Source organism: Sodiomyces alkalinus (assembly GCF_003711515.1).
Source record: "Sodiomyces alkalinus F11 unplaced genomic scaffold SODALscaffold_3, whole genome shotgun sequence".
NCBI lineage: Eukaryota > Fungi > Ascomycota > Sordariomycetes > Glomerellales > Plectosphaerellaceae > Sodiomyces > Sodiomyces alkalinus.
In genome coordinates, this window is record NW_021167081.1 from 62622 (window position 1) to 86982 (window position 24361).

Genomic DNA, 24361 nt, shown 5'->3' on the forward strand with positions numbered 1-24361 from the left:
GGACGGCAGCCTACGTGTTGGGGCCGGCGTTGGCCATGGAGAGCAGACCGGGCTTGTCGTGCTTCAGCTGGAAGTTCTCATCGGGGAACTTCTCGCCATAGATGGACTTGCCACCGGTGCCCTGTTTTCATCCTCGGGTTAGCCTTCTCTCCCGGATGAGAAGAGCAGAGAGAGACAATAGACGGAGGCATGTCCAGACGTACATTACCACGGGTGAAGTCACCACCCTGGAGCATGAACTCGGGGATGACACGGTGGAAGGAAGAGCCCTGGTAGCCAAAGCCCTTCTCGCCGGTGCAGAGAGCACGGAAGTTCTCAGCAGTCTTGGGAACGACGTCATAGAACAGGTTGAAGGTGACGCGGCCGGACTGGGCTGTTAAGGAAAATGGGATGGTCAGCGAGGGTTCGATAGAGACAGGGTAATCCAATCGCATCGCAATAGGAAAAGGCCGACATTGCCATCTTGGGACATGAGCGAGCGAGCGAGCGAGCGAGCGAGTAGAAGCATTGCGTCCACAGAGCTACTGCTCGAACCGCAGACCACAGCCCAGACCACAGCCCAGACCACGGCCCAGAGCACGACCAACCCAGGAAAGCACATTTGGATGGGTCTGGGTTTGTTTGACGACATTCGTAGAAAGGGGAAGGGAGAGAAGAGGCTTACGCTCGGGGTTGCCAGTAGCCCTGCCGGCGTTGGGGTCGTAATGGGGACCCTCCCACTCGATGTCGAAATAACTGGTGACGGGGGAAAATAACAACCAGGTCAGCATGATGTTTGCGTTACGAAGAAAAAACGAGCAGTGGGTTAGCAAACGAGGGTCTGGGCTTACACCTGAGGACCGGACATGTTGGCGGTAGAGGCGAAGAAGCGGACGGGAAGCTTGGTGTTGGATGGGATAATGGGAGACCGAATTGGCTTGGTGAAGGTGGAAGGTCGAGAAAGGGGAGAGAGTGAAGCGGAAGAACAGAAGAGGTTATGATGGCGGGGTAGGAGGGGTCGAAGGATGGAGGCGGCAGGTCTCATTTTTTTGGGTCCCTTCTTCTATTTTTTTCTCTTTTCCTGGTCTGGTTGCTGAGGGGTTGCGAGGTACCTTGCGTGGTGCGTGGTACCTACCTAGGTGCCTAGGTACCTATGAATAACAAAGGCGGGAAGGAGGGAGCTGTGAGCTGTTTCCACAATGTACGAGTACAACATACACAATTTCTGTAGCCGATTGGAACTAGGGAGGGGTAGAATCCGATGTCAGCGTAATGAGCTCCCCCACCACTCGTACTGGTTCCAGCAAATCGCCGACGGGAGAATAAGTGGACGGGTGGGGAACGGGGGAGGAGGAGCAACCGGGTGGGGCAACCCGAATCACGTGAAATTAGGCCCCCCAGAAAAAGCAGGAAGAACAAGAGAATGGGCGAAGGGTTGCTGTGGCGATGAGATGAGGTGATGATGAATAGGTAGGGGGGAAGGAAGAGACGGTGTACGGGTATACGAAGACAAAGAAGACAAAGTTCAGGTTCCGTCCAAGGTACTCCGTAGAGGTACGTACTCCGTACTCGGTGCATTTCTCCTGAACCGACGGGCCCGATATGACCCGCAGGTGATTGGTCATGACTTCATGACCTGTCTGAAGAGCTTCAGCGGTGTGGATGTGGTGCCAAGTGCAATGGGACAGCAAACCAGGTGTTCAGGTTCAGAGAGAGAGCTGAAAGCCTCGCACCGATATTCGGTGTTCAAGGGAAAGCTTCTTGGCTCTCTTCTGTCTTCGATCGAGGGGGCCATGACTTTGGAGATTGTTGCGTGGTGTTATCCAGTCATCTCAAACGTCCATTGTCCATGCAACTCGAGCTCAATGGAAACATTCGAATTCGAAAGAACCTCTCACAAAGCTGCGTCTTCTTTCTGCCCTCCTCCCTGTTTTTCGCCAAACAGCTTGGAAGCCAGCTAGGGAATTCGTATGCAGGAGCAGCCAAGCCGAATGCCCATTGGCGCAGAGGGACCAGAAAGACGAGGTAGTCCTGCAACATTCTCCCACGCAAGACCAAGGTCCCCAGAGAAACCAACGAGTCCCAAGTACTTCGTACAATCGTAACGGCTGATTTTCCTCGCTCCAGGATACAAAAGAACTGTACCCTCCTTGGGGAAAAGGGAAAAAAAGAAGAAGAAAAAAAAATGGTGCAATATGTACGATGTGCACGAAATGTACGGATACGCCCGGAGATCGGAAGAAAGCCCGTTTTTGTTCTGTAGGGTAGCTACCCGACGCAACGGGGCAATTGAGTCCGACTCATCGCGACACGTACAAAGCCATTCGCGCTGCGCTTCTCGGGATTCCGAGCTGAGGGAGTGAGGTGACCAGCCAGGACAGTCCTGACAAACGGTGTGTCTCTTGGGGTGTTGCAAGGACAATAGGAAAGGGAGCCGTGGGAAGTTGATGGGAGTGACTGATGGTAATGGACCAAAAGTTCAACAGCAAAGAAAAGCTTTCAACACGCACCTGGTCCAATTGATTAAGAGTCGAGTAGAAAGATACTGTACAAGTGAGGGTTGAAGAAATCAGTTGATAAGGTAGTGTTACACTGGCGAGCACGAATACACGATGGTAAAAGCTGAGAAGAAGTTTTGGTAGAAAAAGACGGGCGAGGAAAGTCTTCGTAGTAATACGGGCAGTACAGAAATTAATTTCTTCTTTATTTATTTTCTTTTGGGCGATTTTTCCGGAATTACTTTCGTACTGGAGTACTTTTCCTGTCAGAATATAAATAGGGCCTTACTAATAAGGTAGGGAGCCAGTACAGATGCCTATTTGGCCAGTAAAATGGTGGGGCCCGCCAACATGATAAGCTACCGAAGTACCACACCTAATTTGTATGTACACCTTAAGTACCTAGTAATATAAGGTACTACCTTAGGTAAGGTAATTACGGATACTCAGGTACTGAGTACGGACACGAAAGACAGAGCACTCCGTGCACATCCCCAATCTGTTCCACCAGCATTCCTACTGAGATCAAAAGTAGCATGATGACTCGTCGTCGAATTGTTACATGCTTGAAATGCCGAATGACCAAGGTAGACACCATGGGAATGTGGTCTGCCAGGAGTGATTATATACTCCACATATCCGTATGTTCTTCTCCGTACTGTGTACGCTGTACCTTACCAATGCCTTCTTATCTAATCACTACTCTGATAGTCACGTGATTTCGAGCCTCCTCCTCGACGCCCCCGAAGCCGAAAGTTCCAGGCTGTCCGTCCAGCTCCGAGTGGGAAGGTGGACTTGGTGATTACTGAAGACGACGACTGGGAGTTCGAAAGCTGACTTGAATTCCTCTTACACCAAGGAGAATACGCCGAAATACGACGACCATCTTTTGCAACCCTTCTTTTTTTTCCTGTCTTCTTCTTCTCTCTCTCTCTCTCCACCTCCCTCATTGTTCCGCCTCATCTTCTTGACCCTTGATCGTTAGGCCAGTTCCACTGCCCAAGATGGATTGGAACAACCTCAAAGACACCGTCTCCAACCTGACCTTGTATGATGTCAAGGCAGGCGTTAGAAAAGTTCAGAATGGTATGCATAGCTGACCATCATGCAACTACACCGATATTCGTCTGCTGACACGAGGCATCTTCTCTAGCCGTGATGAATTACACGGAAATGGAGTCCAAAGTCAGAGAAGCGACGAATAACGAACCATGGGGGGCTTCTTCTTCGTTGATGCAGGAGATTGCCAATGGCACGTTCAACTAGTAAATGCTTCCCACCCCTCTCCTCCCCTCCCTCCCCTTCCTTTCCGTCATGTCCTTACCTCCCAACCACCCCACGCAGAGCTGACAACGTCCACGTCCAGCTCCACCTTGAGTGAAATCATGCCCGTGATCTACCGCCGCTTCACCGAAAAGTCCGCCGAGGAGTGGCGCCAAATCTACAAGGCCCTCCAGCTACTTGAGTTCCTCGTCAAGCACGGTTCGGAGCGGGTCATCGACGACGCCCGGAGCCACATCACCCTCCTGAAGATGCTCCGCCAGTTTCACTACATCGACCAGAACGGCAAGGACCAGGGCCTCAACGTACGCAACCGCGCCAAGGAACTGACCGACCTCCTCAGCGACGTCGAACGCATCCGGGCCGAACGGAAGAAGGCGCGCGCCACCAAGAACAAGTACACCGGCGTCGAGGGCGGCAGGAGCTTCGGCAGCGGCGGCTTTTCCGGTGGGAGTGGAGGCGGCGGCGGCGGCGGTGGCAGCGGCCGCTATGGTGGGTTTGGCAGCGAGACCACCTTTGGCGGGTACTCGGGCGGCGTGTACGGCGATGGCGGCGGCTTTGGGGGCCAGTCGGACGACTGGCGGGGGGAGTCTTCGGCAAGCGGATCGCGGGGTGGTGGTGCCGACAGGTTTGAGGAATACGACGAGTTTGACGAGGGGGAGCGACCAGCAGTAGCAGCCTCCAGCAGCACCAGCAGTGCAGCGGCGGCCCGGTCGAAGAGGGTGGAGCGCACGACGGCCAAGCCGGAACCGCCCAAGAAGAAGGAGCCCGAGGTCGACTTGTTCTCGTTTGACGAACCGGCTTCGACTTCGTCGGCGGTACCGGCGGCGTCCATGGGCTCCGGACTCGCCGGCCTATCGTCGACGACGGCCCGGAATGCGGACGACGACGACGACGAGTTTGATGACTTCCAATCGGCACCGCAGACGGGCGCCCCGTCGGCACCCCCCGTCACGTCGACCGCTCCTTCGACGGCCGCCTTCGCCATGCCCAAACCCGTGGCGCTGCCCCAGCAAACCAACGTCAGCAACATCGTGAACCTGACGTCCCCTGCCCCTTCGACGACGTCGGGCGGACCCAACTACTCGGCCTTCGCCGCCCCTGCCCTGGCGTCGCCGGCTCCGCAGGCGCCCAAGGTGGGCGGGTTCCAGGCTGCGGCGCCCAACTACTTCGGATCGGTCCCGATCGCCACGCCGCCGGCGACTGGCAGCTCGGGGTCCGGCATGGCAGGTGCTAAGCCTGCCACTACGACGGCGACGACGGCATCGAAGCCGGCGCCTGGCGGGGACGTGTTCGGCGCTTTGTGGTCGCAGGCGAGCTCTGGGGTGAAGAAGGCACAGACGGGACCCAAGACCGGACCGGCACTGGGCCAACTGGCCAGGGAAAAGAGCAGCGCTGGCATCTGGGGGGCAGCTGCGCCCGCTGGGGCTTCATCGACGGCCAAGCCGGCTGGGGGGTCGTCTAACTCTACAGGGAACGGGCTGGATGACTTGCTGGGCTGAATAAAGGTGGGAGAGGAGCGCTTTGAACAGAGGTCATGGAAAGGGGACGAGGTGACAATATCTTGGAAGGCTTTGGGAGTCATTCAGCATTTTTTCTCCCAGGGTAATAGGCCGAGCAGAGAGGCTTGATATTATGCCCGGGAGAGAGCCTTTTTTTTTCTTTTTTTCTTTTCTTTTTCTCGGCATTGTCGCGTTTAACGAGACGGATTTCAGTACGAATTCGAGGAAGCAGAGCAAACCAAAAGCCGATAAGTCTTGAGTAGATAGGCGTACGGGCGCGTGAAAACTGCTATTTCTGCTGACTGATCTTCCATGACAGAACAGGGTGCAGAGTTAGGACCATTTTCGCAACATACACTCCATAATGCAGTGTCCTATGTACTAGCAATGACTTTCGGAGCCCGAGATGGTGGTGTGGTGCACGACAGGCAACGGATGCTTCCCCAGGGCCTAAGACACGATGGCCTGCTAATCGGGTTGATGTAGATGCTTGTCGATCGCCCCTTGTACAGCGTTTCAGCCCTGTCGTTCAAAGAGCAAGTTGGAAGAAGGGCAGCGAAAGGGAGGGCGGTTCGTTCAACTATGGGTCTGGCCCGACGGTCTAGATTCACCTTGCGCGGCTGATGATCCCCTGTTAACGGACCACGGCGCCGGGCCCCCACAATTATTCCCAGCCCGGCGGCTCTCTAAGCGCCTGCCCCGTTTCAGACGGCTGGCTCCGCCGAACTGCCTAGTCAGACCGATGATTGGTCCACGGATTTCGGACTCCCAGCGGGTAGCTTGCTTCAGTAGCCGCAGAGTCCTCCCCTTGCTCCCGTTGGGTGAGATGGCAGACCGAAGGCCGAATCGGTGGAGATGGTTTGGTAGGTCGATGCTGGGTTCAAACTTCAGACTTGCCGTGGACCCAAGAGGCCAAGCGCTGCTCGAGCGTTTTGTTTTGCCTTGTCTGTTACTTTGGATCATTGATCCCTCTGTTTATTTGTGTCTGCATGTATATTTGGTATACGCGGCTCTTGTGCTGTTGTTTTGGACTCTGAGAAGTTCGGGTCCAGGCAGACGGGACAGCTGGACGAAGATGTGGTAATGATCATCTCGTCGAACGAGGTCTAGACTTGGGACAACCGGCTGATTCCTTTCTGGTGGTCGAGCTGGATAGACGGTAGACCAAGGTATAAAGGATGGTGTCCCTCGAGGCTTCTCAGATCTAGTCTCTTCTGTCTCGGCAGAACAACCACAAAGACGAAGAAGAACACAATCCTTTCTTTTGTCCTCTCTATTTTTCTTTTTATTTCCTTTTCTTATTTCCTTTTCTTATTTCCTTTTCTTTCTTGGTCTTGGGCTTTCGTTCACTTTCCTTGCGTCTCGTCTCGGGTCCAGGCACATCAAAGTCTCCTCTTTCTCTTTCCATTGCTCTCTTTCAAAACGACAAAGACTCTTTCAACGTATCACTACGAACTACAGGAAACAAAAAGCTCACGAACTTACGGTCTCGCCCCTTTCTTTGACTTGACTTTATTTCGGCATCTCCTCTTCATTTCTTGTTCCCGCATCTCTTGACGAGACGGGGTGTTTTCTACAGACCAACCACGACATACACAAAGGGGTCACATCTGGATATATACCCGCGTTTCTTTCCTTCAACCCTTTCAAGATTCCTTCCACCGACGTTCCCTTCTAAACCCCTCACCCTCCTCCTCGATTCCCCTCTCGCACGTCACTGCACTACTACAAACAGCGACCCAAACTCACTCTGATCACTTCCCCCGAAGCACTCGAGGAAGAGCTCTGCTCTTTGGGAGATTACGGCGCCGCCAGCATCATGGGTTCCATGCCTCGTCTCGGCGCCCTCGGGCACGCCTTCACGGCCAGCCGCGCCATGCAATTCATCTCCCTCGTCGGCATCATTGGCATGACGGCCGATTTCATCGCCGAGATTGTCGGCGCAGAGGCCAAGCCTCCCGATGTCCTCATCGGCACCCTGGTGGTCGTACGTATTCCCCTGTCTTGCCCCCCTAAGAGCCCTCCATACTGACGAAAAGCCCAGGCCGTCATCGCCGCCCTGTACGTCGTCATCTCGTACATCCTCTACTGGGACGCCATGCTCCCCCTCCTCATCGCCACCGCCGCCGACGCCGCCCTCCTCGTCGCCGTCATCGTCGTCGCCGTCGTCATGGGCAAGCCCCTCTCCTACCTGACCTGCAGCGACCTCCCGCGAAGGGACGGCGGCCTGCCCTCCTTCATCGCCTCCGTGGGCGAGAACATCCTGAGCACCACCGACAGGAGCGGCATCGTCCGGTACTACGTCTGGGTCGGCGCCGCCCGCCAGACGTGCTACGCCATCAAGGCCGTCTGGGGTCTCTCCATCGCCCTGTGCATTCTGTTTGCCGTGTCGTCCATCACGTCCGCCTGTCTCTGGCGGCGCCTGAAGATGGGTCCCGTCCCCGGAAAGGATGTGGAGGGACAATGAGGGCGCGGCCGTGGCGACGCGGCGGGGGCGGTGGCCAGTTCGTCGACGGGGGAGCTTTCATTCGACGACGATAATGAGAATGCACGTGATGAGAACGGGGGGGATGGTGCCGCAGCTGCTGCCCTTCAGTACCCGCGGCCCGTCCTCGAGCATCCGGGTCTTCAGCGCAAGACGAGCCTCGGCACGTCTGCGATGCGGGCATCGTCGCGCGAAAAGACGTGGGGCGCGAGCGCGAGCGAGGGCTCCTCTTCCGACGCCGATGCAGCAGCCCCCTACCGACCCCTCTATCATCACCACCACCCCCCGAGGACACTGTCCCTGTCGCCCGCCACGGCACCCAGAGAGATACGGACCACGTCGGTCGTCGTTGTGGACGACGGCGTCAACGGGTTCGAGGAAAAGAATGGCACGACCGCTGTGCCGGTGGCGTATATGCCTGCCCTCCCCGGCTCGCCCGGCCCGCTGGCTTCGCCGTCGTCTCCCATCACGCCGTTGTCCCCGCCTCCCGAGCCGGGAAACCAGCTGGGGCGGCGGGGACCGACGACCAAGTCGCGGCGGAAGACGATCAAGGAGCTGATTGACGGATGGTGGGATCTGGGTCTTTTGGAAGCGCATAAGCGGCAGACTATGCTGGCTGGTCGGCGCTAGCTGAGCTTTTGCTTGATCGATATCTAGCGTTTTCCTGTCTTGTTTTTTTGGTGTGTTTTCTTTTTGGTTCCTTTGGTTGTGTTTGGTTTCCTTTGGCTTCCTTTGGCTTCCTTTGGCCTGTGTTCTCGCATCGGATGGGATGCATAATGGAAGGAGGTAATCCTTGCTGGAGCGAAAACTGATCCAGGTTGGCATTGTGTGTAGTTGACCTTGTGTAATGGAATGAAAATGGACAAGAAATAAATAAAAGGATGATGGATCTTCAGACAGTATCGTGACGAGGCTTGTTGATATGCGATCAGATGAGAATGACGGGGTTACCCATAACTTGAAGACAAGCAGCAACATCCCAATTCTCATCAAGCACCTCCTTCCTCGCCCAAACCGTCTCCAACACGATCATGGCGGTCTTAATGGAGCCAAAGCGGCTCAGAGGGTCCGTGTTGCACACAATAGCCCGAAACAGGTCCTCGTAGCACGCCGGCGCGAGACACCCGACAACACAGAAAGGCCAGGCCAGGGCGCGGATGCAGAGGGGACGGCCGCCGTCGGCGCACCGGTTCCCACCGCGCAACAAGTCGACGGCGGCCTGCACGTTGGCCACGATCTCCGGGCACGCGGGCTGCCAGCCGGAGACGACGACGCTGAGGTAGGCCAGCGCGGCGTAGGCCCAGACTTTGGTGTGGGCGACGACGAGAGGGCGGTCCTCGCGGTCGTGGATCTTGTGGGGCCAGGTGGATCTCATTCTCGATGACGGTGATGACGGCGATGCTTTCTTGCCGGGCTGGCCAGCAGCAGCAGTAGTAGGGTCACTAGGATCACTAGGATCACTAGGATCACTAGGGTCACTAGGGTGCAGCGGGTGCGGGGCGGAAGGCTGGCCGAGACGGCCGTAGCCGGCTTCCGGGGGACAGCGGCCGTCGAGGCAGGCGATGCCGTCGCGGATGATGCGCTCGATGGCGACGGCGCGGGTGACCAGCTCGGTGGTGGACAGGGATCCGTTGCGGCGGTGTTCCTTCTTCCAGGCGTCGAGGATGGCCACCTCGCCGACGAGGTGGACGATCCAGGACTGGCAGCCGAAGTGCTCCTCGAGGCGGATGGTGGGGCGGTTCACCATGTCCGGGTCGCGGGCTTGGTCGAGGTCGAGGGCGGAGGCGTGCCAGTCCTGCAGCAGGGGCCGACGCTCGGCGCTGGTGGCGGTGAGGACGTCGATGAGGAAGAGCGAGGCGCCGAAGGTCCTGAGGGCGGCCTGCTCGAGGGACCAGGGCCGGATGCGGTCGGGCGGGATGATGGTGCGGTCGAAGCCGATCTGGTCGACGCGGACGGCCCAGAGGTGCGGCTGCGGGATGATGTGCCGGAAGAGGGAGAGGGCGGCGTCGACGTGGATGACGCCGTTGGTGGAGTGGTCGACGGCGCCGTCAAAGACGAGGAGCTGGATGATGCTGTTCAGCACGTGGACGGCTTCGCGCAGCCGACCCTCGACGCCGCTGGTGTTGATGGCGGCCATGTCGGCCTGCAGCTCCTGCAGGGCGAGGCTGTGGCGCTCTTGCAGGAGCTGTCGGGCGCGGGCCATGCAGGGCGCCGAGGACCCTTCGGCCCCCTCGAGGACGACGCCGAAGAAGTAGGAGCTGAGGCTCAGGGCCGTGTGGTAGACGGCCTTGTGGGAGCGGAGCAGGGTGAGGAGCCAGCCGCGGCCGCCTTCGAGCAGGGAAGGCTTGTAGAAAGGGAAAATGAAGGGGAAGACGTGGTCGAGGTAGACCATGACCAGGTTGCTGTCGTTCTCGTCGTCAAGGTCACGCGGCTCGTCGTCTCGGGCCGCGTGGGGGCGGATCCAAGCTGCGAACAGATCAGGGGGGTTCTCGAACTGTAGTTCGTGACCGGGCGGGAGGGTCATCTGGGCCATGCTGGAGGTGACGGCGGTGGTGGCGGCCGAGTGAGAGTCCGAAGGGGCGGCTGCACCGTTGTGAGTGGTAGCGGCGGTGGATACGCTGCTACTAGTACCGACAGAGCCTGGATCGCTGTGAAGGGAGGAGGTCTTGGTACAAGGCGGGGGGACGGAGAGATAGTCGGGGTCGGAATTGGAATCATCGAGCTGCGAAGCGAGATCAAAGTCGTCCAGGGCGGAGGCGGCAAGTTCGAAGTTCTGGAGATACTTGCGCTCCCGACGGTGGTTTGCCTGTATCTTGACCTGGCGCTTGAGCTCCGTGGCCATCTCCTTCTGACGTGGGCCACCGTCCATCCACTTGGGCTTGGAATCGCCAAAGTAACAAGTGATCTCGAGGGCGCTGCATCCCTGGCACATGGGCCTGATCTCGTCGCACTTTTTGCGACGAAGACGACAGGTCCAGCAGCCCTGGGTGCTTCGGGGTTTGCCTAGCATGGTGGGGGATGAGAGTGATGTACGGTGTAGAGTATCGATACAATGAAAGCAAAAGAAAAGAAAAGAAAAGAAAATCCGGGCGATGGCGTGTAAGATGGTCGTTAAGATCGTTCAGACTCGATCAACGAGGCCTTATATGACCTATAAGTAAATCAAGAGAAGGGGAATTCTCTACAGAATGCGTTATGATACGAAGTATGGGTAAAATAATCTCTTACAAATTATAAGGAAAAGAAAAAGTAAGAAGAGACCACGAGACGGTGAGGAGGGGTGGGATGTTAGCGTCGTCCTGGTCCTGGGGTGGTGAGAAGTTGAAGACAACCTTAAGGTACCTTAGGTACTGTACCTACAGCGGGTTTTAGCATGCATCCGGGTGTATCGGGTGGCTTGGCCGCTAGCCAGTACCTAGTGCCGTTATTATGATTACTTAATACAGTGTACACTACTTACTAAGACGCTTACTCCGTACATGCCAAGGAGTCGTCAGGACGAAGTACTGAGTACGGCCTGCCCGTACAATCGCAGCGGGCTAGACTCTGTATGTTGTACCTAGTCTCTTCCCGCTTACCTGTGCTCTTTGCGACCCGGTTGTATGGGACGGACTCGGTACCAGGCATACGGTACCTTGAACCTGAGTAGCGGTATCCCGTATCCCCCCCTTCGGTCCTCCGTAAGCGCCTATCCTATTTAGGCGAGGGCGTTCCTTGGCTAGGAAATTAGCGTCTGTACCTAAAGTCCCGGTATAGATCGTGGACACAGGGAAGACGAAGAATTTTTATCCGACTCACCTTAGATGCTTTAACGTACGAATTCGCTGCTATTTTAAGATATTTATATTAATCTCCAGCCTTAAAATCTCACTATGTCCTTCCCTTGTCCGAAGCCGCCTACGCCCTTAAGGGCTTTAATATATAGAGCCCTGCTCGAGTCCGTAGAGGCATACGATACGTGGGCAGTCTTAGGTATCGTTTAGGTACCCCCCCAGCTAATTATAATGGCTAGCTTCCTAGATAGTACCTCTAGCGACATAGCAGTAGTCCACGATCTCACGATGTACCGGGACTTTGGGCATAGACGCTAATTTCCTAGCCGAGGAACGCCCTCGGCAGCGCGCCCTAAATGGGATAGGCGCTTGCGGAGGACCGAAGGGGGGGATGCGGGATACCGCTACTCCTTGAACCTCACCTACCTTAGGCATTTCGTAAGGTACTTCGGAGTGATTTGTCATCACGGCACGTGGTTCATCCCATCTTCACCGAGCGACAAAGGACCTTAATTACACCTCACCTTACCCATCTATTCCTTATCCATTATCTAAGGCATCCTATCCCAATCCGTTTCTTCTTCTAGCCAGCCGATGGCATGTTACTGTCTCACACCTCGTTTTACTTTAAACGCCCAACAAAATACACTGCAATATCGATCAATCATCAGCCAGCCGTGTTAAATTAGTCAAAATTTTCTTATAACCTCTTCATATCTGAAGCTAGGACTCCACGCCCTAACCCCTGCAAGCCAAGAACCACGACACCACTAAACCGGAAAAAGGGGGAGTGAAAAAAAAGACAACAAGAAAGAAAGACAGCAAGGCAGTAAGAAAGATCCGCATGACGGAAATGAAGGTGTGCTTGCTCGCCTAAGAAAACAACCATTTGACTCCCATGATAACAATGTCCGGTCTCACCGCCCAACGACCCCCCACCCCCCTTTTCCCTCCGCTCACCCCCCTTTCCCCAAGTCCAACCTGGACGGATCCATACACACAGGGGCACGACGGCGGTCCGTCGCGATGCATGAAACATGACGTGCCTTTGTAGGCGCAAATCATTTGCCTTGGCCTTGGCCTTTAATTATTTTGACCTTCACTTTCCCCTTCATGTTTTCCTACGACCGTAATAAGGCCTGGAAGATCCCTGACGCCAACACAAAACCACCACCTTTTTTTACTTTCTTCTATTTTTACTACTCTCCCCTTCTCACCGCCAAAGTCCCATTGGCTTGGCCTTGGACCGCCATGCAGATCATGGGCATTGGACATAATTACCTACTACCTTGCAATTTGGCTCTCCGGTCGATCAGAATGCAGATCCCCTTCCATGCCACTCAGACCGCCCCACTCACTTTGCTTCCAGCCTCGTCCTGCCGGCTACCCTTCTAGCGTCAAATTGACAATCTTGAACTGCAGGAAAATTCTCGCCCGGACCGAGGACGGAGACTCTCATCTCGTGCGTCGACATGAAGAACGCCAGTGCCGTCAGCCCCACCGCTTCTCCGCCACGTGGATAATGTCCTGTCGTCATGTCACTGACTCGTAAGGCTGCGCGGCCACTGCTCTATCTATCTCTCTCTCCCTCTCTCTCTTGTGAAGGTGTTTATACCAAGTTCTCTGCCGCGTGAACATTACTCTGTTGCCATGTCAGTGACTCTGGGGGCTGCGGTTGCGGTTGCGGTCACCGCTTTCTCTCTTCCTCTCTACTGTCCCCTCCCTCCATGATGTCTTGTTGCCTAATAGATGCTTATTTCTGTGTGGTGTAACGGTGTTGGCGACTGCGGCCGCCAGCAAGGCTCTTCTTGTCCGTGCGCACTCTGCTACGATTTGCGCTTCTCTTGATGGCTCGGCGACTGGAAAACTCTTTACGACGAGGCTAGAATCCAGAGACGGAGGCTCTTCTCTCTTCCCCATACCGTCTATAAAAGATGTCGTCTCCGACCCCCTTTCTGTCTTTGTCTCGTTCATCCTTGAGTCTTGGTAGCCGTCAAGTTCCATAACTTCTTACTTACACGACCATTCCCACCTGACCCCCTTTCAATATACTTCATCCCATCCGACGCAGCTTTGATGGCTACCTCGTCTAAAGACACCGGGAGCCCTACTGGCGCCAACGAGGCTCCATGGAACCGCCAACCCAACCCAGCCTCGCGTCCCCGCCGCCGTTCCAGCACAGCAGCTGTCTCGCAGGACCTGCCTGAGGAAGTGGGCTCAGCCCTGTCCATGACCGAGTCCTCCCTCTCCTACTTCGGAGATGAGTCGGACACGGAGCGCGAGAAAGGGGACACCACCCTGTCTTGGGCTCTCGAGGCCTATCTCAAGTGCCCCGAACCACACGAACAGCGAGCCCTGGGCCTGTTCTCCTTGGGTGAAACGGACGCTATATCTACCGCGAACGAGATCATCTTGGAGCATCCTCGAGTCCCACGAAGGGTCATGACCGCCCCAGCTACGGGACACGACGCTCGTAGCCAACCCGGAGGAGGGGTTGGCCCTGACGGTTCTCCGGGTGCCGCAGGACACGGAGAGTGTACAACAGACCTCGCATTCCTGCACTTCCTCGCCACGGACCGACCTAATGAACGCCTCGCATACCACCGCGAGAGATGCGGTACTGTGAACCCGGAAGACCATGCATGCGCCTCAGCCAGCAACGTCTCGGCGTCGTCATCTTCTCAGGAGTCTATGGGCTTGGCGCCCGATTCGAGCTTCGACATGGATGAGGCCGACTTGCCTATCAATGGGAGCCTTGCACAGCTCTGACGATTGCTCACTGAAGCCGGGTTCAACTGGGACGACATGAGCATCTAGCATCTTGCCCCCTTACCGTCGTCGGTGGAGGTACTTTATTACCCCTTTTCTTTGTCCATGGTCTTGGGGTCTCAATGTGCTTTTAGCATTATCCCTTTCAGTGACAGGCAGAGCATTCTGACAGAATTGCAGGTTCGAAGAGCAAAGGCGACGAGTTCCCAAGGACCTAGGGCCAAGTTGAAGGCCGTCTGGACTTTCTTATCTTTTATTTTTTTTATTTATTTATTTATTTATTTTTTTTATTTTTTCCTTTTTTCCTTTTTTCCTTTTTTCCTTTTTTTTTTTTTTTTTGGCTTCTCCTTGAGTGGTCGACCCATGATGGGCGACAAGGTATCAAAAGCTCATTAGAATTCAAAAGCATCTCTCAAATATATAGATAGTTAAGATCAATTAACATACAGTCGGTTTCCCCCTCTTCTCGGACAACCCGAAAATGCTTTTAACCCCAACATTCCCTAGAAAATACGTGTCTTACCATGGCGCGCATATGCAGGCATTCTGCAGTGCTTCTCCCTTGCATCGTACCTACATCCATGGATCGCATAGGTGAGACAGGGCTCAAAGTGGCTCTATGTCTTGTATCGTACCGTACAGTATCGTATTGCATTGCATTTATTGTACTCTATTCTAGTGCATCACAGAGACAGCCGTCTCAATACAGTAAAAGTAATTTACAGAGGAGGGCTGGCGTTCTCGAGGAGCATGACAAAGTACTCCTGGAACCAGTGACCGGCCTCGGGGGCGGGGACAAAAGCCGAAGAGCTCTGGCACACCTCGTCGAAGCGCTGGGCGCTGCGGTCGCTGGTGCCGTCGCTCTCGCCGCCGGGCTTGACCCAGACGACGGCGTCGAGGAGGTCGATGCCGGTGTCGATGTCGGGGCGGGGGCCGAAGCCGGAGTCCCTGATGTTGCACCAGTGGCCCCACTCGTCGCGGCCGCCGGGCTGCTGGCCGGCGCGGCCGAGGTCGACAATAAAATGGGCGGGGAAGCCCTCGGCCTCGAGGTGCGGGGCGATGGCGGCGTGGAACTTGGACTCGTCCCAGTTGACGTTGGGGTCGGTGAAGGCGGGGGGCTCGGTCAGGTTGTAGCCGTTGTAGTTGGACACGTTGGTGACCAGGCCGCGGACGGCGCGGGGGCTGCCGGCGTTGCGGTACACCTGGGCGTACTCGGCCGCGGTGGGGGCCAGGTTGCCCTCCCAGCCGAGCCAGCCGGCGTGGCCGGCGTCGATGTAGATGGCCACGTTGGGGTAGTCGAGGGTGGAGAGGGCGTACTCGGTCACCTCGCGATAGACAGGGGCGGCGTCGGCACACTTGGGGACGCCCATGTTGGTGATGAGGTTGGCAAGACCATCGGGCTCTGCATGCTTTTGTGTCAGTAGACCGTTATGTGGGGAGGGATGGACGGGTTGCTGGTGGTGGTGGTGGTGGCGGCGGCTAAATGGGTAGAGACTGCTCACCATAGGCAAAGATGATCCGAACGTCGGAAAACTCCTCGACGAGCTCGCGGATGGGCTCAATGTACTCGTTCTTGTAGCGGTTGACACCGTCCTGGTCGATGTGGAGCTCACCGGCCGAGGCCTCGGCAGAGCAGTCACGGTCGGGGAAGTTGTAGATGACGAGGGTGGCGGCGTAAGGAGGGTCGGCACCGGCGTTGTTGGCCTCGCGGATCTCGTGCAGGGTGGTGTTCATGAGCTCAATCTTGTCGATGATGTCGCTGTTTTGCGTTAGTATCGTTGTATGAATTGGTTTTGAGTACAAGACTGTAAGAATACAGACTGTTAAGGACAGCCCACTTACAGCCATTGAAAGGTAGAAACCTCGGTGAGGACCTCGGCCTTGCGGATGAGCTCGGTGTCATTCATGGCGGGAATGGCAAGGTTGACAATCTCATCGACGTAGTAAGGGTCGGGGAAGAGCTGGATGCCCTCGAAGGGGTTGCCCTCGTAGGCGCCGCTCTTGCACTTGAGAGGCGAGGCCATGGCCGTGCCGAGGGCGGCAGCCGTGAGGAGGAGGTTCTTCGCGGTCATGGCGACGACGAGCTGTGGGAACAGCTAAGAAGAATTTCCAACGAAGGGGATGACGACGACGACGGCGGTGGTGAGAACGCATGGTGAAGAAGGAGGGGGGAAGGGGTCTTCATGGTTATATACCCATGCCAAGCTGGATGGTCTAACCGTGATTCCGAGATCGCCATGGAAGCTGTCATTCTTGGTAGATTTCGGAAGACACGAAGAGAGCAACCAGGGCCGAAAGCGTCTCCAAAGCGACATGATCTGGAGAATAGGTCGCAGTCGCAGCCGCAGTCGCAGCTGGCAGTCGCGATCGTCCTCAGACCCTCAGGTAGTAGGGATCTCCATCATCTCCATATCGCGGGATTATCGTCATGCCCCCAGACTCGCCTCTGTGAGAATGAGAAACGTTGATCAGTCGGGGAGTTCGGCCGGGAATCCAGAAAGAGACAGCAGATGGAGTGAATCTGCCCTGCTTGACGACAGATTGACAGGTTTGGCAATAACATGGGCCCTGGCATTAGTCTGGTATGGAAGAGGCGGTTCGGGGTACGGTATGCTCTTTCCTAGTGAATTGCGAATCGAGCTATACCCGATCGAGGATCTCCAGATAGACCAAGAAAGCTCGCTAATCCACAAGATGCATGGGAGCTTGGCATCTACGGAGACAGGTCCTCCGGGGAAGTGGAGAGGCCTCATGAGATCGCCCGTGAGGGCATGAGGGGGATCTCCCTGGTCTCTCTCGGTCGTTGACCCGGATTCAATGAGTGACGTTTCAGACTAATGAGTTGTTCATGGGCGTCCGGGGGGATATGTAGATGGCATAATGGCTGGGGTTGAAAGAGTGGCAGCACAGGCCGCTGGAATCCGGCGATGATGAGGTCGAGGAGCTGCAAGTTGCAAGTTGAATCGTGAAGGGCAAGTACGGAGTTTTCGTACTTAGGTACTTTATTACGTTGTACTCCATGCAGCAACATGGCAGTGGAGATTGAGCCGTTGTGGCGTTACCGTTGATACCTACCTTAGGTACCCCTGTCCGCAATATCCTCATATTAAGGTACGGATTCACTCGCTAAGGTACCAAAGTGGCTGTGCCCTACCCTATCCAGTCGGCAGCGATCGGTTGAATATCGGCCCACCTCCACACAGCCGATCGTAGCTTAGTCACAGGCATCAAATTTCTTTTTCTTCAGGGGAGACCAGGACCGAAACTCCGATACCCCAGACCCCGTTACCCACAAATCATTTATTATTACTTGTAATTGTTTTTTTTTCTCATCCCCCCATCACGACTGGCGTCCCACGTTCCGCTGCATCAGGAACTTGAGACGGACTACGAATATGCACTGCAACCATACGTACGTACCATTGGATTACGAATGCCATTGGAGATGACGTCGATCAATGGAGCTCTGTCGCCAACGGCCCGAACCTCCATGGTCGACGAATGCAGTGCAGTCGACCAGCGAGCTGACTGCATCCAAGAGGCGGAGGGCATCAACGCACTTTGTATCTGCTCAAAGCCGCTCTAAGATGCATGATTTACCCTCACCTACAGTACCAGTACATCTCGTTACGAGCCTCTTTACGATGCGTGTCATCCACCCCCGTATGCTCTGAAGCTTCCCTCGTCGACATGTTGATCAATGCCAACGAGGGGTCCGGCGTTGATAGCCCCGAGACGTTCTTCAAGAGGACAAGTGTTCGGTCGGTTCAGCTGATCTGCAGAAGAGACATGAATGAAGCCGAAAGGCCTCGTCCTCGCTCGATATCTTGTCACAGAGTACTAATCAGTAGCAGACTGAAGACTGTCGAGATGGACAGCTGGAATGGTTTTTGGGCTGAACCGAGCCCTTATTTTATGAAGTTGAGGGAACAGCATTGCTTGAGGATCCATCCAGGACTCCATGCCGACCGTCCTACACGTAGTGGTGAAGCCGTTGTTTCCAGCGTGTGCATCATCGAAAGCTCCATTCCGGAAGTACTTGCTCGCAACACTGGAGACTGGAGGCTCAACCCAGGCTCAACTCAAACACCCCCAAAAGCACCTTCCTTTCCACAGGGAATGGCGTCTGGCAGTCCCGAGTTTTCATGGTGCAGCATCTTGAACAACGGATCCCACACCGTCACAGCCCTCTTCGTTATCCGCCCGTTGAGATGCTCCATCGATGGGACCAGTAGCAACTTGTCTGCCGAGGCCTCGAGCGCCTGCCCGTACAGACTTTCGTCCTCGAGGAACCTGTTATACCCGGCCACAACCGTCGATATTGGCGTTAGACTGTCTCGTCGTCAGTAACTCAGGCCCCTGCCGCCTTTGTCAGGACTTAGGCGTGTCTCACCACTCGGGGGACACCGCGGCGACCATCTCTGGCGGGATAATGCTGGTGGCTACGACGCCGGGTAGCACCACGTTGATGCGGATATTCTCCTTCTGTATATCGAAAACGCGGTCAGCAGAAGTCAGTGTCGACCATCTTGATCCCTCCATGTCGTTTTCAGCAAGGCGGGGAACTCCAACAGATGCGCACATTCTTGAGAACCCGGGACACGGCGCGCACAAAATTGAAGACGGCCGCCTTCGCCCCGTCATACTCGGGATACGTCTCATGAGGGTGAATCGCCGCGATGCTACCGGTTGCGATGATGTTCCCCCCGGGAACCTTGTTCTTCCGCATGAAATGGATCGCGAGCTGCGTCCCGTACACGACGCCCTTGTAATCGACGTCGGTGCAGATGAGGTTGGGCTTCGGCGGGACCGTGTCGGAATCGCGGTGGTCGAAGATGAACACCGAATCCTTGTCCACGATGCCCGCGTTGGCCAGCAGCGCGTCTATCCTGCCGTACTTGCCGAACACCTCTTGGAACGTCTTGGCCTGGCTGTCGTAGTCGGCCACGTCGGTCTCGTGGAAGCTGACGCTGTCTCCTAGCTCTTTTATCAAGGCGTCGTTTTTCTTCAGGTCGGCCATGGCTACATGCCATCCTTTGCCCACCAGATCGCGCGACAGGCCTTCGCCGATGCCCGACTAGTTTGTCGTGTTAGTGGCATCATCGCATTTTTTTCTCTCCCTCGTTCCCGCCTAAGTGGGCGTTGACTTTTATACCAGCGTCATCAAATCAAGGCCAGACCTACCGAGGCACCGGTGACGATGGCGACTTTCTTTTCCGTCATGGTCCCGGAAGAGAGGGGGGAAAAGACCAAAAAGAAAAAAAATCGAATTGAAAAAAAGAAGAAACAAAATGTGAAAATTGCACCGAGGTAGTTCGCCTTGGGTGATGGTTGGGATCACGAAACGAAGAATGGTCACGCAAAGACTTGGGCTTCAGATTTTTCCGTCTTCCCATCACTTCCTCGGTGCAGGCCAGACCAGACCAGCCCTTTTTACAGGTTTGAGCGCACCCTCTATCCCCGATGATAGCCCCGACAAGACCATCTCAAACGGGAAGATGTCTTCTGTTCACCGTGAGGGGAGGGGTTGCATCGCCTCTACTCCGTACGAATTCTCCCGTCTTCATCGTACATGTAACTCTTACAGGGGATGCAAAGAGCAAGGTGTTTTGGTTGAACTGATTGGAGATTCAGTCATTCCTTTCACCCATGGAATTCGATGTCACGCGATCTGCGGCGTTGGATGATGTTCTTCCGGTCAACGGAGTCTATTTTCCTGACGGACTGTCTAGACTAGACTGTTCAGCAAGAAATGTGGACGAGGCCTAATTAGAAACTAGTGGGTGAGCAAACACGCTGAGCACCTTCGCTAACCACTTTGGCTATTCCCCCCAGCTGTCCCGACTAGCTCTGCGCTCCTTCTCAACTCTGAGCGTTGCCGACAGCTTGGAACCAGTTCCGCACTGAATCCGGTGGCGTGGCCGTGCTCCCCTAGCTTCTCCCTAGTCTCCCTAGTTGGTCTAACGTATACAGGAGCTCTGGTTCTCGAGTCGGTGACCTGACCTTCTTGACTCTGGAGATTGTTTTCCGAAGGCTTGTCACCCCACCTCTTTTCCTGCACGCAACTTGCCAAAATCTGGGGTTCTTCCTGGGGAAAAGAGGGGGGGAAGATGAACAGCAAGAAAGACTTAGCGCGTCGACCAACGTGCCAAGAGTCCCGACGCCAAGGGGACGCTGGGACGCTGGGACGCTGGGACGCTGGGACGCTGGGACGCATGATGCCCCGTTGAATGGGGCGGCCACAATCCAGATGAACAGTCGCCTTCACCTGAGACTTGGTCTCAAAGGGCCTCAACGCTACCAAGTACAAAGTGCAAAGTACGAAGCTAATTATGATTTGCCTGGTTTATGATCTGAAGCTTTGCAGATCAAGGTTAGCCAACTTAGCACCACTAACCCGGAACGTCCACGACTCCACTTGCTTTTGCTTTAAGCCGCGGCTCCGGCAATTGGAGCGGCGGGAACGTGCAGCATGGCCTCGAGCTCGTTCTCATAAAGATGGCCTGTCTGCACAGAGGGTCTGCACAGAGGGCAAGGCTGAGAAGCGGTCTACTTGGTAACGACTTTTTCTTTTTTCTTCTTTTTTCCTCCTTGTTTCTTACACCGTTCTTGGTTGGACTGGTAGAACAACAAACCCTTCTCAAGTTCAGCTAGCCACAAACCGAGCCGAGCCAGCGCGTAGTCAACATGACTGCCACTGAAACTGCTCAGACCCAGCACGTCGAGGCTGACAGCCCGCAGCCCAACGCTCCTGCCGGCAACCAGGAGCAGTCCGGGATCGACGTGGAGAAGACACACGATGTTACACATGCCGAAAGCAAGGAAGTCGCCTACGTACCGGAAGATGACGCTCAGTACCATGTCACCTTTAAGACATGGATCGTGGTTTGGGTGAGACTTGTTTTTTTTTCTTTTTCTTCTCCCTGGAATGACATGCAGGCTGACCGTGTAAATGCAGATTCTCGCCCTATCCTATGGTATCTCCTTCTGGATCGTCCCTTCGTTGAGCTCCGTGCAGGGCGTCGTTGCCGCCCAGCTCGGCGACGCCTCGGCCGCCTCGTGGTACATCCCCGTCTACACCATGTGCGTGACCATCGCCTTCATGATCTGCGGCGCCAACTCGGACCTGTTCGGCCGGCGATGGTTCATCGTGGGCGGTAACGTCCTGCTCTTCATCGGCTTCATCGTCGGCGGCACGGCCAAGAGCAACACCGCCGTCATCGTGGCATGCGCCTTCATCGGCTTCGGCGGTGGCAACGCCCAGCTCGCCGCCTTCGCCCTCCCCGAGCTGCTGCCGAACAAGTGGCGCCACTCGGCCATCGTGCTCGCCGACATCGGCGTCTACTTCGCCGTCGTCGTGGGTCCCGTGGCCGGCCGCTTTTCCATCGAAAACGGCGACGCCTGGCGCTGGCTCTTCTACAGCCCCGCCATCGCCGTCGTTTTCTCCTTCGCCGGCCTCTTCTTCTACTACTTCCCGCCCGCCCACCCGCGCGGCCTGCCTGCGCGCCAGGCCCTCCGCGAGCTCGACTACGTCGGCGCGCTCCTTTTCATCGTCGCCACCACCCTCATCCTCACGGGCATCGTCTACACCACGACGCGGTCGTCCAGCGACCCCATCGTCATCGGCACCCTCGTGTCGGGCTTCGGCCTCATGACCGCCTTTGGCCTCTGGGAGACCTTCATGCCCCTTAAGCAGCCCCTGACGCCGACGCGCATCTTCACCCGCGACCATGGCCGCCGGTTGACGGCCCCCTTCGTGGCGGGCTTCGTCATCACCATGTTCTACTACTGCCTCAACGTCATCTGGCCCACCATGATCAACGTCTTCTTCACCGACGAGACCACCGACTTCCGCTACAGCATCGTGCTCACCCTGCCGCAGAACCTGGGCCTCACCTTCGGCGCCGTCCTGCTGACGCTCTTCGGCTCCAAGATCGGCCACTGGCGCTGGACCCTGACGGGCAGCTGCGTCATCATGGTGGTCTTCGGCGCGCTCCTCGCCCTCGGCAACCCGGAGCGCAAGGGCCTCATGATCGCCATGATCTTCCTCTCCGAGGTCGGCTTCGGCTGGGCCCAGTACCTCAGCATCGCCTTCATCCAGTTCGGCACCGACCAGCACGAGCTGGGCATCTCCGGCGGTTTGGCCGGTGTGGCGCGTTTTGCCGGCGGCTCGGTCGCCATCTCGGTCTACCAGACCATCCTGATCAACGTCCAGGGCACGGAAGCCGCGCGCATCGTGCCCGCTGCCGCCATCGCTGCGGGTCTGCCCGAGTCGTCCGTCGGGGCCCTCATGGCGGCGTTGCCCCTGGGTTCGGCTGCCCTGTCGCAGGTGCCCGGTATCACGACCGACATTATGGTTGCGGCTGGCCAGGCGTTCAAGCAGAGCTATGTCGTGGGTCTCAGGACGACGGCGCTTTCGTCGCTTTCTTTCGGCGTGATTTGCATTATTGGTGAGTTTTTTTTTTTCCTTTTTTTTCCCTCAACCCCCCCTCCATCACCTTCCCTTCAGTCTTGCTAACTCGGCATGAACAGCCTGCATTTGCTGCCAGGAAATCGGCCCCCGGATGAACGACAAGATCGAGGTGTTCTTGGAAAACGACGAGAATGCGGACAAGAACAAGCACCATTAAATGGGCAAAGACGCGTACTGCAAGTCTGGCCTAACTAACTCCAGGCCGACTACGTGGAATGAATACTTCAAGTGATACCTTTTCTGGGTTATAATTATCTTCACGGTGTACTTGGTTGGGAGGCAATGGGAATTGTTGGAAAGATACCTCTATTGCTTGGGCACGATATCCACTGGTTACGTTCCGGCTTGGGAAGGAAATAATGGTAATAATATATTAGCTCGTCTGACGGGACTGGGTGTATCGATAAATGCTGTAGCAAATATGGGCCTGACTTGGCCCTTTGCCACCTATTTCCGATGCCGTACGTATGGAAACTGCGGTTTCTGACTGCGTCCTTGGGGCGTTAACAAGTTGTTAGGCCCAGGAAACGTCTTGGAATTGGATGTGATCAAGAGCTGTGAGGACCAACACATCACGGCACTCAAGATCCGAGTACGCTCAGCAGTCGACCGTCTAGGGGGCGAGAACTTGGATGGAAAAGCAGCGTCCTAGTTCGGAGACTGTAACTCTAAGATACGTACCTTATGTATTAGTACTTCTCGGTGAATATTACCGCACGGTGTCCCTTTTCCTTTTCAGGGGGTCCAATAACTAGGATTAGCCAATTGGCGTTCAGGGAATCTTTGTTCGTGGGGTGATCCAATCGGATAACGCGTCCCGAGGGCGGAAACGGATCGGATAGGTACAAACGTTTCCACCGTTTTACGTTATTAGTAAGGGGTCGGTCTCACGGTACACGTGCACCGATTAGTTATGTGGGGGGCTTTGGGTGTCGTGACTTTGCCAGACTCCCCGCTTACCAGGGCTAGAGGACCGAAGGACGATCTTTACTCGGACCACTCCGTAAAAGGCTGTTAGTAGTCCCGTCACTAAGGCCTGGATATCGAGACGCGAGGTGGTGCTTTGGTGGTTCTTTGGCTAGCGTAGCGTAGGAACGAGGAGGGGAGTAGGTACGGATATAGGGAACATGATCAAACGAAGGACCCGACATGCGGATAGCTTAACGGCTTGCCCCTCGTCCTCCTGGTTCCTGAGGGGCGAATATAAGTGATCCAAGTGACGAGGGAGTAGATGGCGATGGTTCCCACACCCCATTTCATCGTAATATCCAACGACCAGACAATTCCACCTGAAGCCATCGCCATAGACTAACAATCACATCCTTCGGCGTCCTCCCAAGAATCCAGTTATACCGTTTTCACATTGCATGTTACCTATCCGACAGTCGAACACGATGGCGCAAGTTCCCGATATCAAGGATAAGATGATCCTCTTTGGCAACGTCAATCTCGTGCCAGACCACTACGATGATGTGAGTCCATCTGATGTTCCAACAGGTGTGGTTATAGCAAATTACAAGAAGAAGAAGCAGAAGAAGAAGAAGAAGCAGAAGAAGAAGAAGAAGCAGAAGAAGAAGAAGAAGCAGAAGAAGAAGAAGAAG

The 24361-nt window shown here is 55.6% G+C and overlaps 11 protein-coding genes across 11 annotated transcripts in view; 7 read left to right on the plus strand and 4 right to left on the minus strand.

Annotated features, from left to right (window-relative positions):
- SODALDRAFT_322887 (peptidyl-prolyl cis-trans isomerase) overlaps window positions 1-847 on the minus strand; it is a gene marked incomplete at both ends in the record, with an annotated part of 1170 nt that extends 323 nt beyond the window's left edge. The window contains 4 exons of the mRNA XM_028609767.1: window positions 15-121; window positions 204-373; window positions 665-735; window positions 831-847. Coding sequence (XP_028467300.1) covers window positions 15-121; window positions 204-373; window positions 665-735; window positions 831-847 — 365 coding nt within the window. The remainder of the gene's footprint in view (window positions 1-14; window positions 122-203; window positions 374-664; window positions 736-830) is intronic.
- A 2187-nt stretch (window positions 848-3034) lies between these two features.
- SODALDRAFT_331617 (ENTH-domain-containing protein) lies at window positions 3035-5660 on the plus strand. Its single transcript, XM_028611492.1, has 4 exons — window positions 3035-3118; window positions 3189-3563; window positions 3631-3742; window positions 3844-5660. Exons 2-4 carry the CDS (start codon window positions 3482-3484, stop codon window positions 5258-5260), a joined length of 1611 nt encoding a protein of 536 aa, XP_028467301.1. The 5' UTR covers window positions 3035-3118; window positions 3189-3481; the 3' UTR covers window positions 5261-5660.
- A 1419-nt stretch (window positions 5661-7079) lies between these two features.
- On the plus strand, window positions 7080-7727 carry SODALDRAFT_275226 (hypothetical protein; the record flags this gene model as incomplete). Its single annotated transcript, XM_028607970.1, has 2 exons — window positions 7080-7247; window positions 7305-7727. 2 exons carry the CDS (start codon window positions 7080-7082, stop codon window positions 7725-7727), a joined length of 591 nt encoding a protein of 196 aa, XP_028467302.1.
- Window positions 7527-8489, plus strand: SODALDRAFT_131195 (hypothetical protein). Its single transcript, XM_028606704.1, has one exon. The coding sequence runs from the start codon at window positions 7711-7713 to the stop codon at window positions 8302-8304; it is 594 nt and encodes a 197-aa protein (XP_028467303.1). The 5' UTR covers window positions 7527-7710; the 3' UTR covers window positions 8305-8489.
- Window positions 8490-8558: 69 nt separating this feature from the next.
- SODALDRAFT_331620 (hypothetical protein) lies at window positions 8559-10989 on the minus strand. The gene has a single exon (XM_028611493.1). The coding sequence runs from the start codon at window positions 10753-10755 to the stop codon at window positions 8674-8676; it is 2082 nt and encodes a 693-aa protein (XP_028467304.1). The 5' UTR covers window positions 10756-10989; the 3' UTR covers window positions 8559-8673.
- A 1436-nt stretch (window positions 10990-12425) lies between these two features.
- On the plus strand, window positions 12426-14287 carry SODALDRAFT_377455 (hypothetical protein; the record flags this gene model as incomplete). Its single annotated transcript, XM_028614910.1, has 6 exons — window positions 12426-12534; window positions 12744-12891; window positions 12963-13033; window positions 13176-13204; window positions 13268-13328; window positions 13500-14287. The coding sequence occupies 6 exons, from the start codon at window positions 12426-12428 to the stop codon at window positions 14285-14287; spliced, it is 1206 nt and encodes a 401-aa protein (XP_028467305.1).
- Window positions 14288-15006: 719 nt separating this feature from the next.
- On the minus strand, window positions 15007-16359 carry SODALDRAFT_275187 (exoglucanase-6A; the record flags this gene model as incomplete). The annotated part of the gene is made up of 3 exons (XM_028607967.1): window positions 15007-15689; window positions 15790-16046; window positions 16130-16359. The coding sequence occupies 3 exons, from the start codon at window positions 16357-16359 to the stop codon at window positions 15007-15009; spliced, it is 1170 nt and encodes a 389-aa protein (XP_028467306.1).
- A 1839-nt stretch (window positions 16360-18198) lies between these two features.
- On the minus strand, window positions 18199-19676 carry SODALDRAFT_308863 (15-hydroxyprostaglandin dehydrogenase). The gene is made up of 5 exons (XM_028609092.1): window positions 19472-19676; window positions 19002-19364; window positions 18870-18932; window positions 18681-18772; window positions 18199-18619 (listed from the first exon to the last, which is right to left on the minus strand). The coding sequence occupies exons 1-5, from the start codon at window positions 19508-19510 to the stop codon at window positions 18370-18372; spliced, it is 807 nt and encodes a 268-aa protein (XP_028467307.1). The 5' UTR covers window positions 19511-19676; the 3' UTR covers window positions 18199-18369.
- SODALDRAFT_357904 (hypothetical protein) lies at window positions 19639-20941 on the plus strand (the record flags this gene model as incomplete). Its single annotated transcript, XM_028614050.1, has 7 exons — window positions 19639-19794; window positions 19922-19984; window positions 20020-20041; window positions 20123-20204; window positions 20261-20605; window positions 20722-20843; window positions 20913-20941. 7 exons carry the CDS (start codon window positions 19639-19641, stop codon window positions 20939-20941), a joined length of 819 nt encoding a protein of 272 aa, XP_028467308.1.
- Window positions 20942-20974: 33 nt separating this feature from the next.
- SODALDRAFT_274764 (MFS general substrate transporter) lies at window positions 20975-22917 on the plus strand (the record flags this gene model as incomplete). The annotated part of the gene is made up of 3 exons (XM_028607953.1): window positions 20975-21172; window positions 21246-22737; window positions 22820-22917. 3 exons carry the CDS (start codon window positions 20975-20977, stop codon window positions 22915-22917), a joined length of 1788 nt encoding a protein of 595 aa, XP_028467309.1.
- Window positions 22918-23707: 790 nt separating this feature from the next.
- Window positions 23708-24361, plus strand: part of SODALDRAFT_343625 (hypothetical protein) — a gene marked incomplete at its 3' end in the record, with an annotated part of 1598 nt that continues 944 nt past the window's right edge. The window contains exon 1 of the mRNA XM_028613131.1: window positions 23708-24232. Coding sequence (XP_028467310.1) covers window positions 24128-24232 — 105 coding nt within the window. The 5' untranslated portion in view covers window positions 23708-24127. The remainder of the gene's footprint in view (window positions 24233-24361) is intronic.

Excerpts from the sequence above, each read along its gene's own strand:
- SODALDRAFT_331617 (XM_028611492.1), top strand. The coding sequence starts at position 3,482 with ATGGATTGGAACAACCTCAAAGACACCGTCTCCAACCTGACCTTGTAT. Across the intron at positions 3,564-3,630 it reads CGTTAGAAAAGTTCAGAATG|CCGTGATGAATTACACGGAA; the intron begins GTATGCATAGCT and ends CATCTTCTCTAG. Across the intron at positions 3,743-3,843 it reads GCCAATGGCACGTTCAACTA|CTCCACCTTGAGTGAAATCA; the intron begins GTAAATGCTTCC and ends GTCCACGTCCAG.
- SODALDRAFT_308863 (XM_028609092.1), bottom strand. The coding sequence starts at position 19,510 with ATGACGGAAAAGAAAGTCGCCATCGTCACCGGTGCCTCG. Across the intron at positions 19,365-19,471 it reads CCATCGTCACCGGTGCCTCG|TCGGGCATCGGCGAAGGCCT; the intron begins GTAGGTCTGGCC and ends ACGACAAACTAG. Across the intron at positions 18,933-19,001 it reads ATTTCATGCGGAAGAACAAG|TATGACGGGGCGAAGGCGGC; the intron begins GTTCCCGGGGGG and ends ACGTATCCCGAG.
- SODALDRAFT_131195 (XM_028606704.1), top strand. The coding sequence starts at position 7,711 with ATGTGGAGGGACAATGAGGGCGCGGCCGTGGCGACGCGGCGGGGGCGG.
- SODALDRAFT_331620 (XM_028611493.1), bottom strand. The coding sequence starts at position 10,755 with ATGCTAGGCAAACCCCGAAGCACCCAGGGCTGCTGGACCTGTCGTCTT.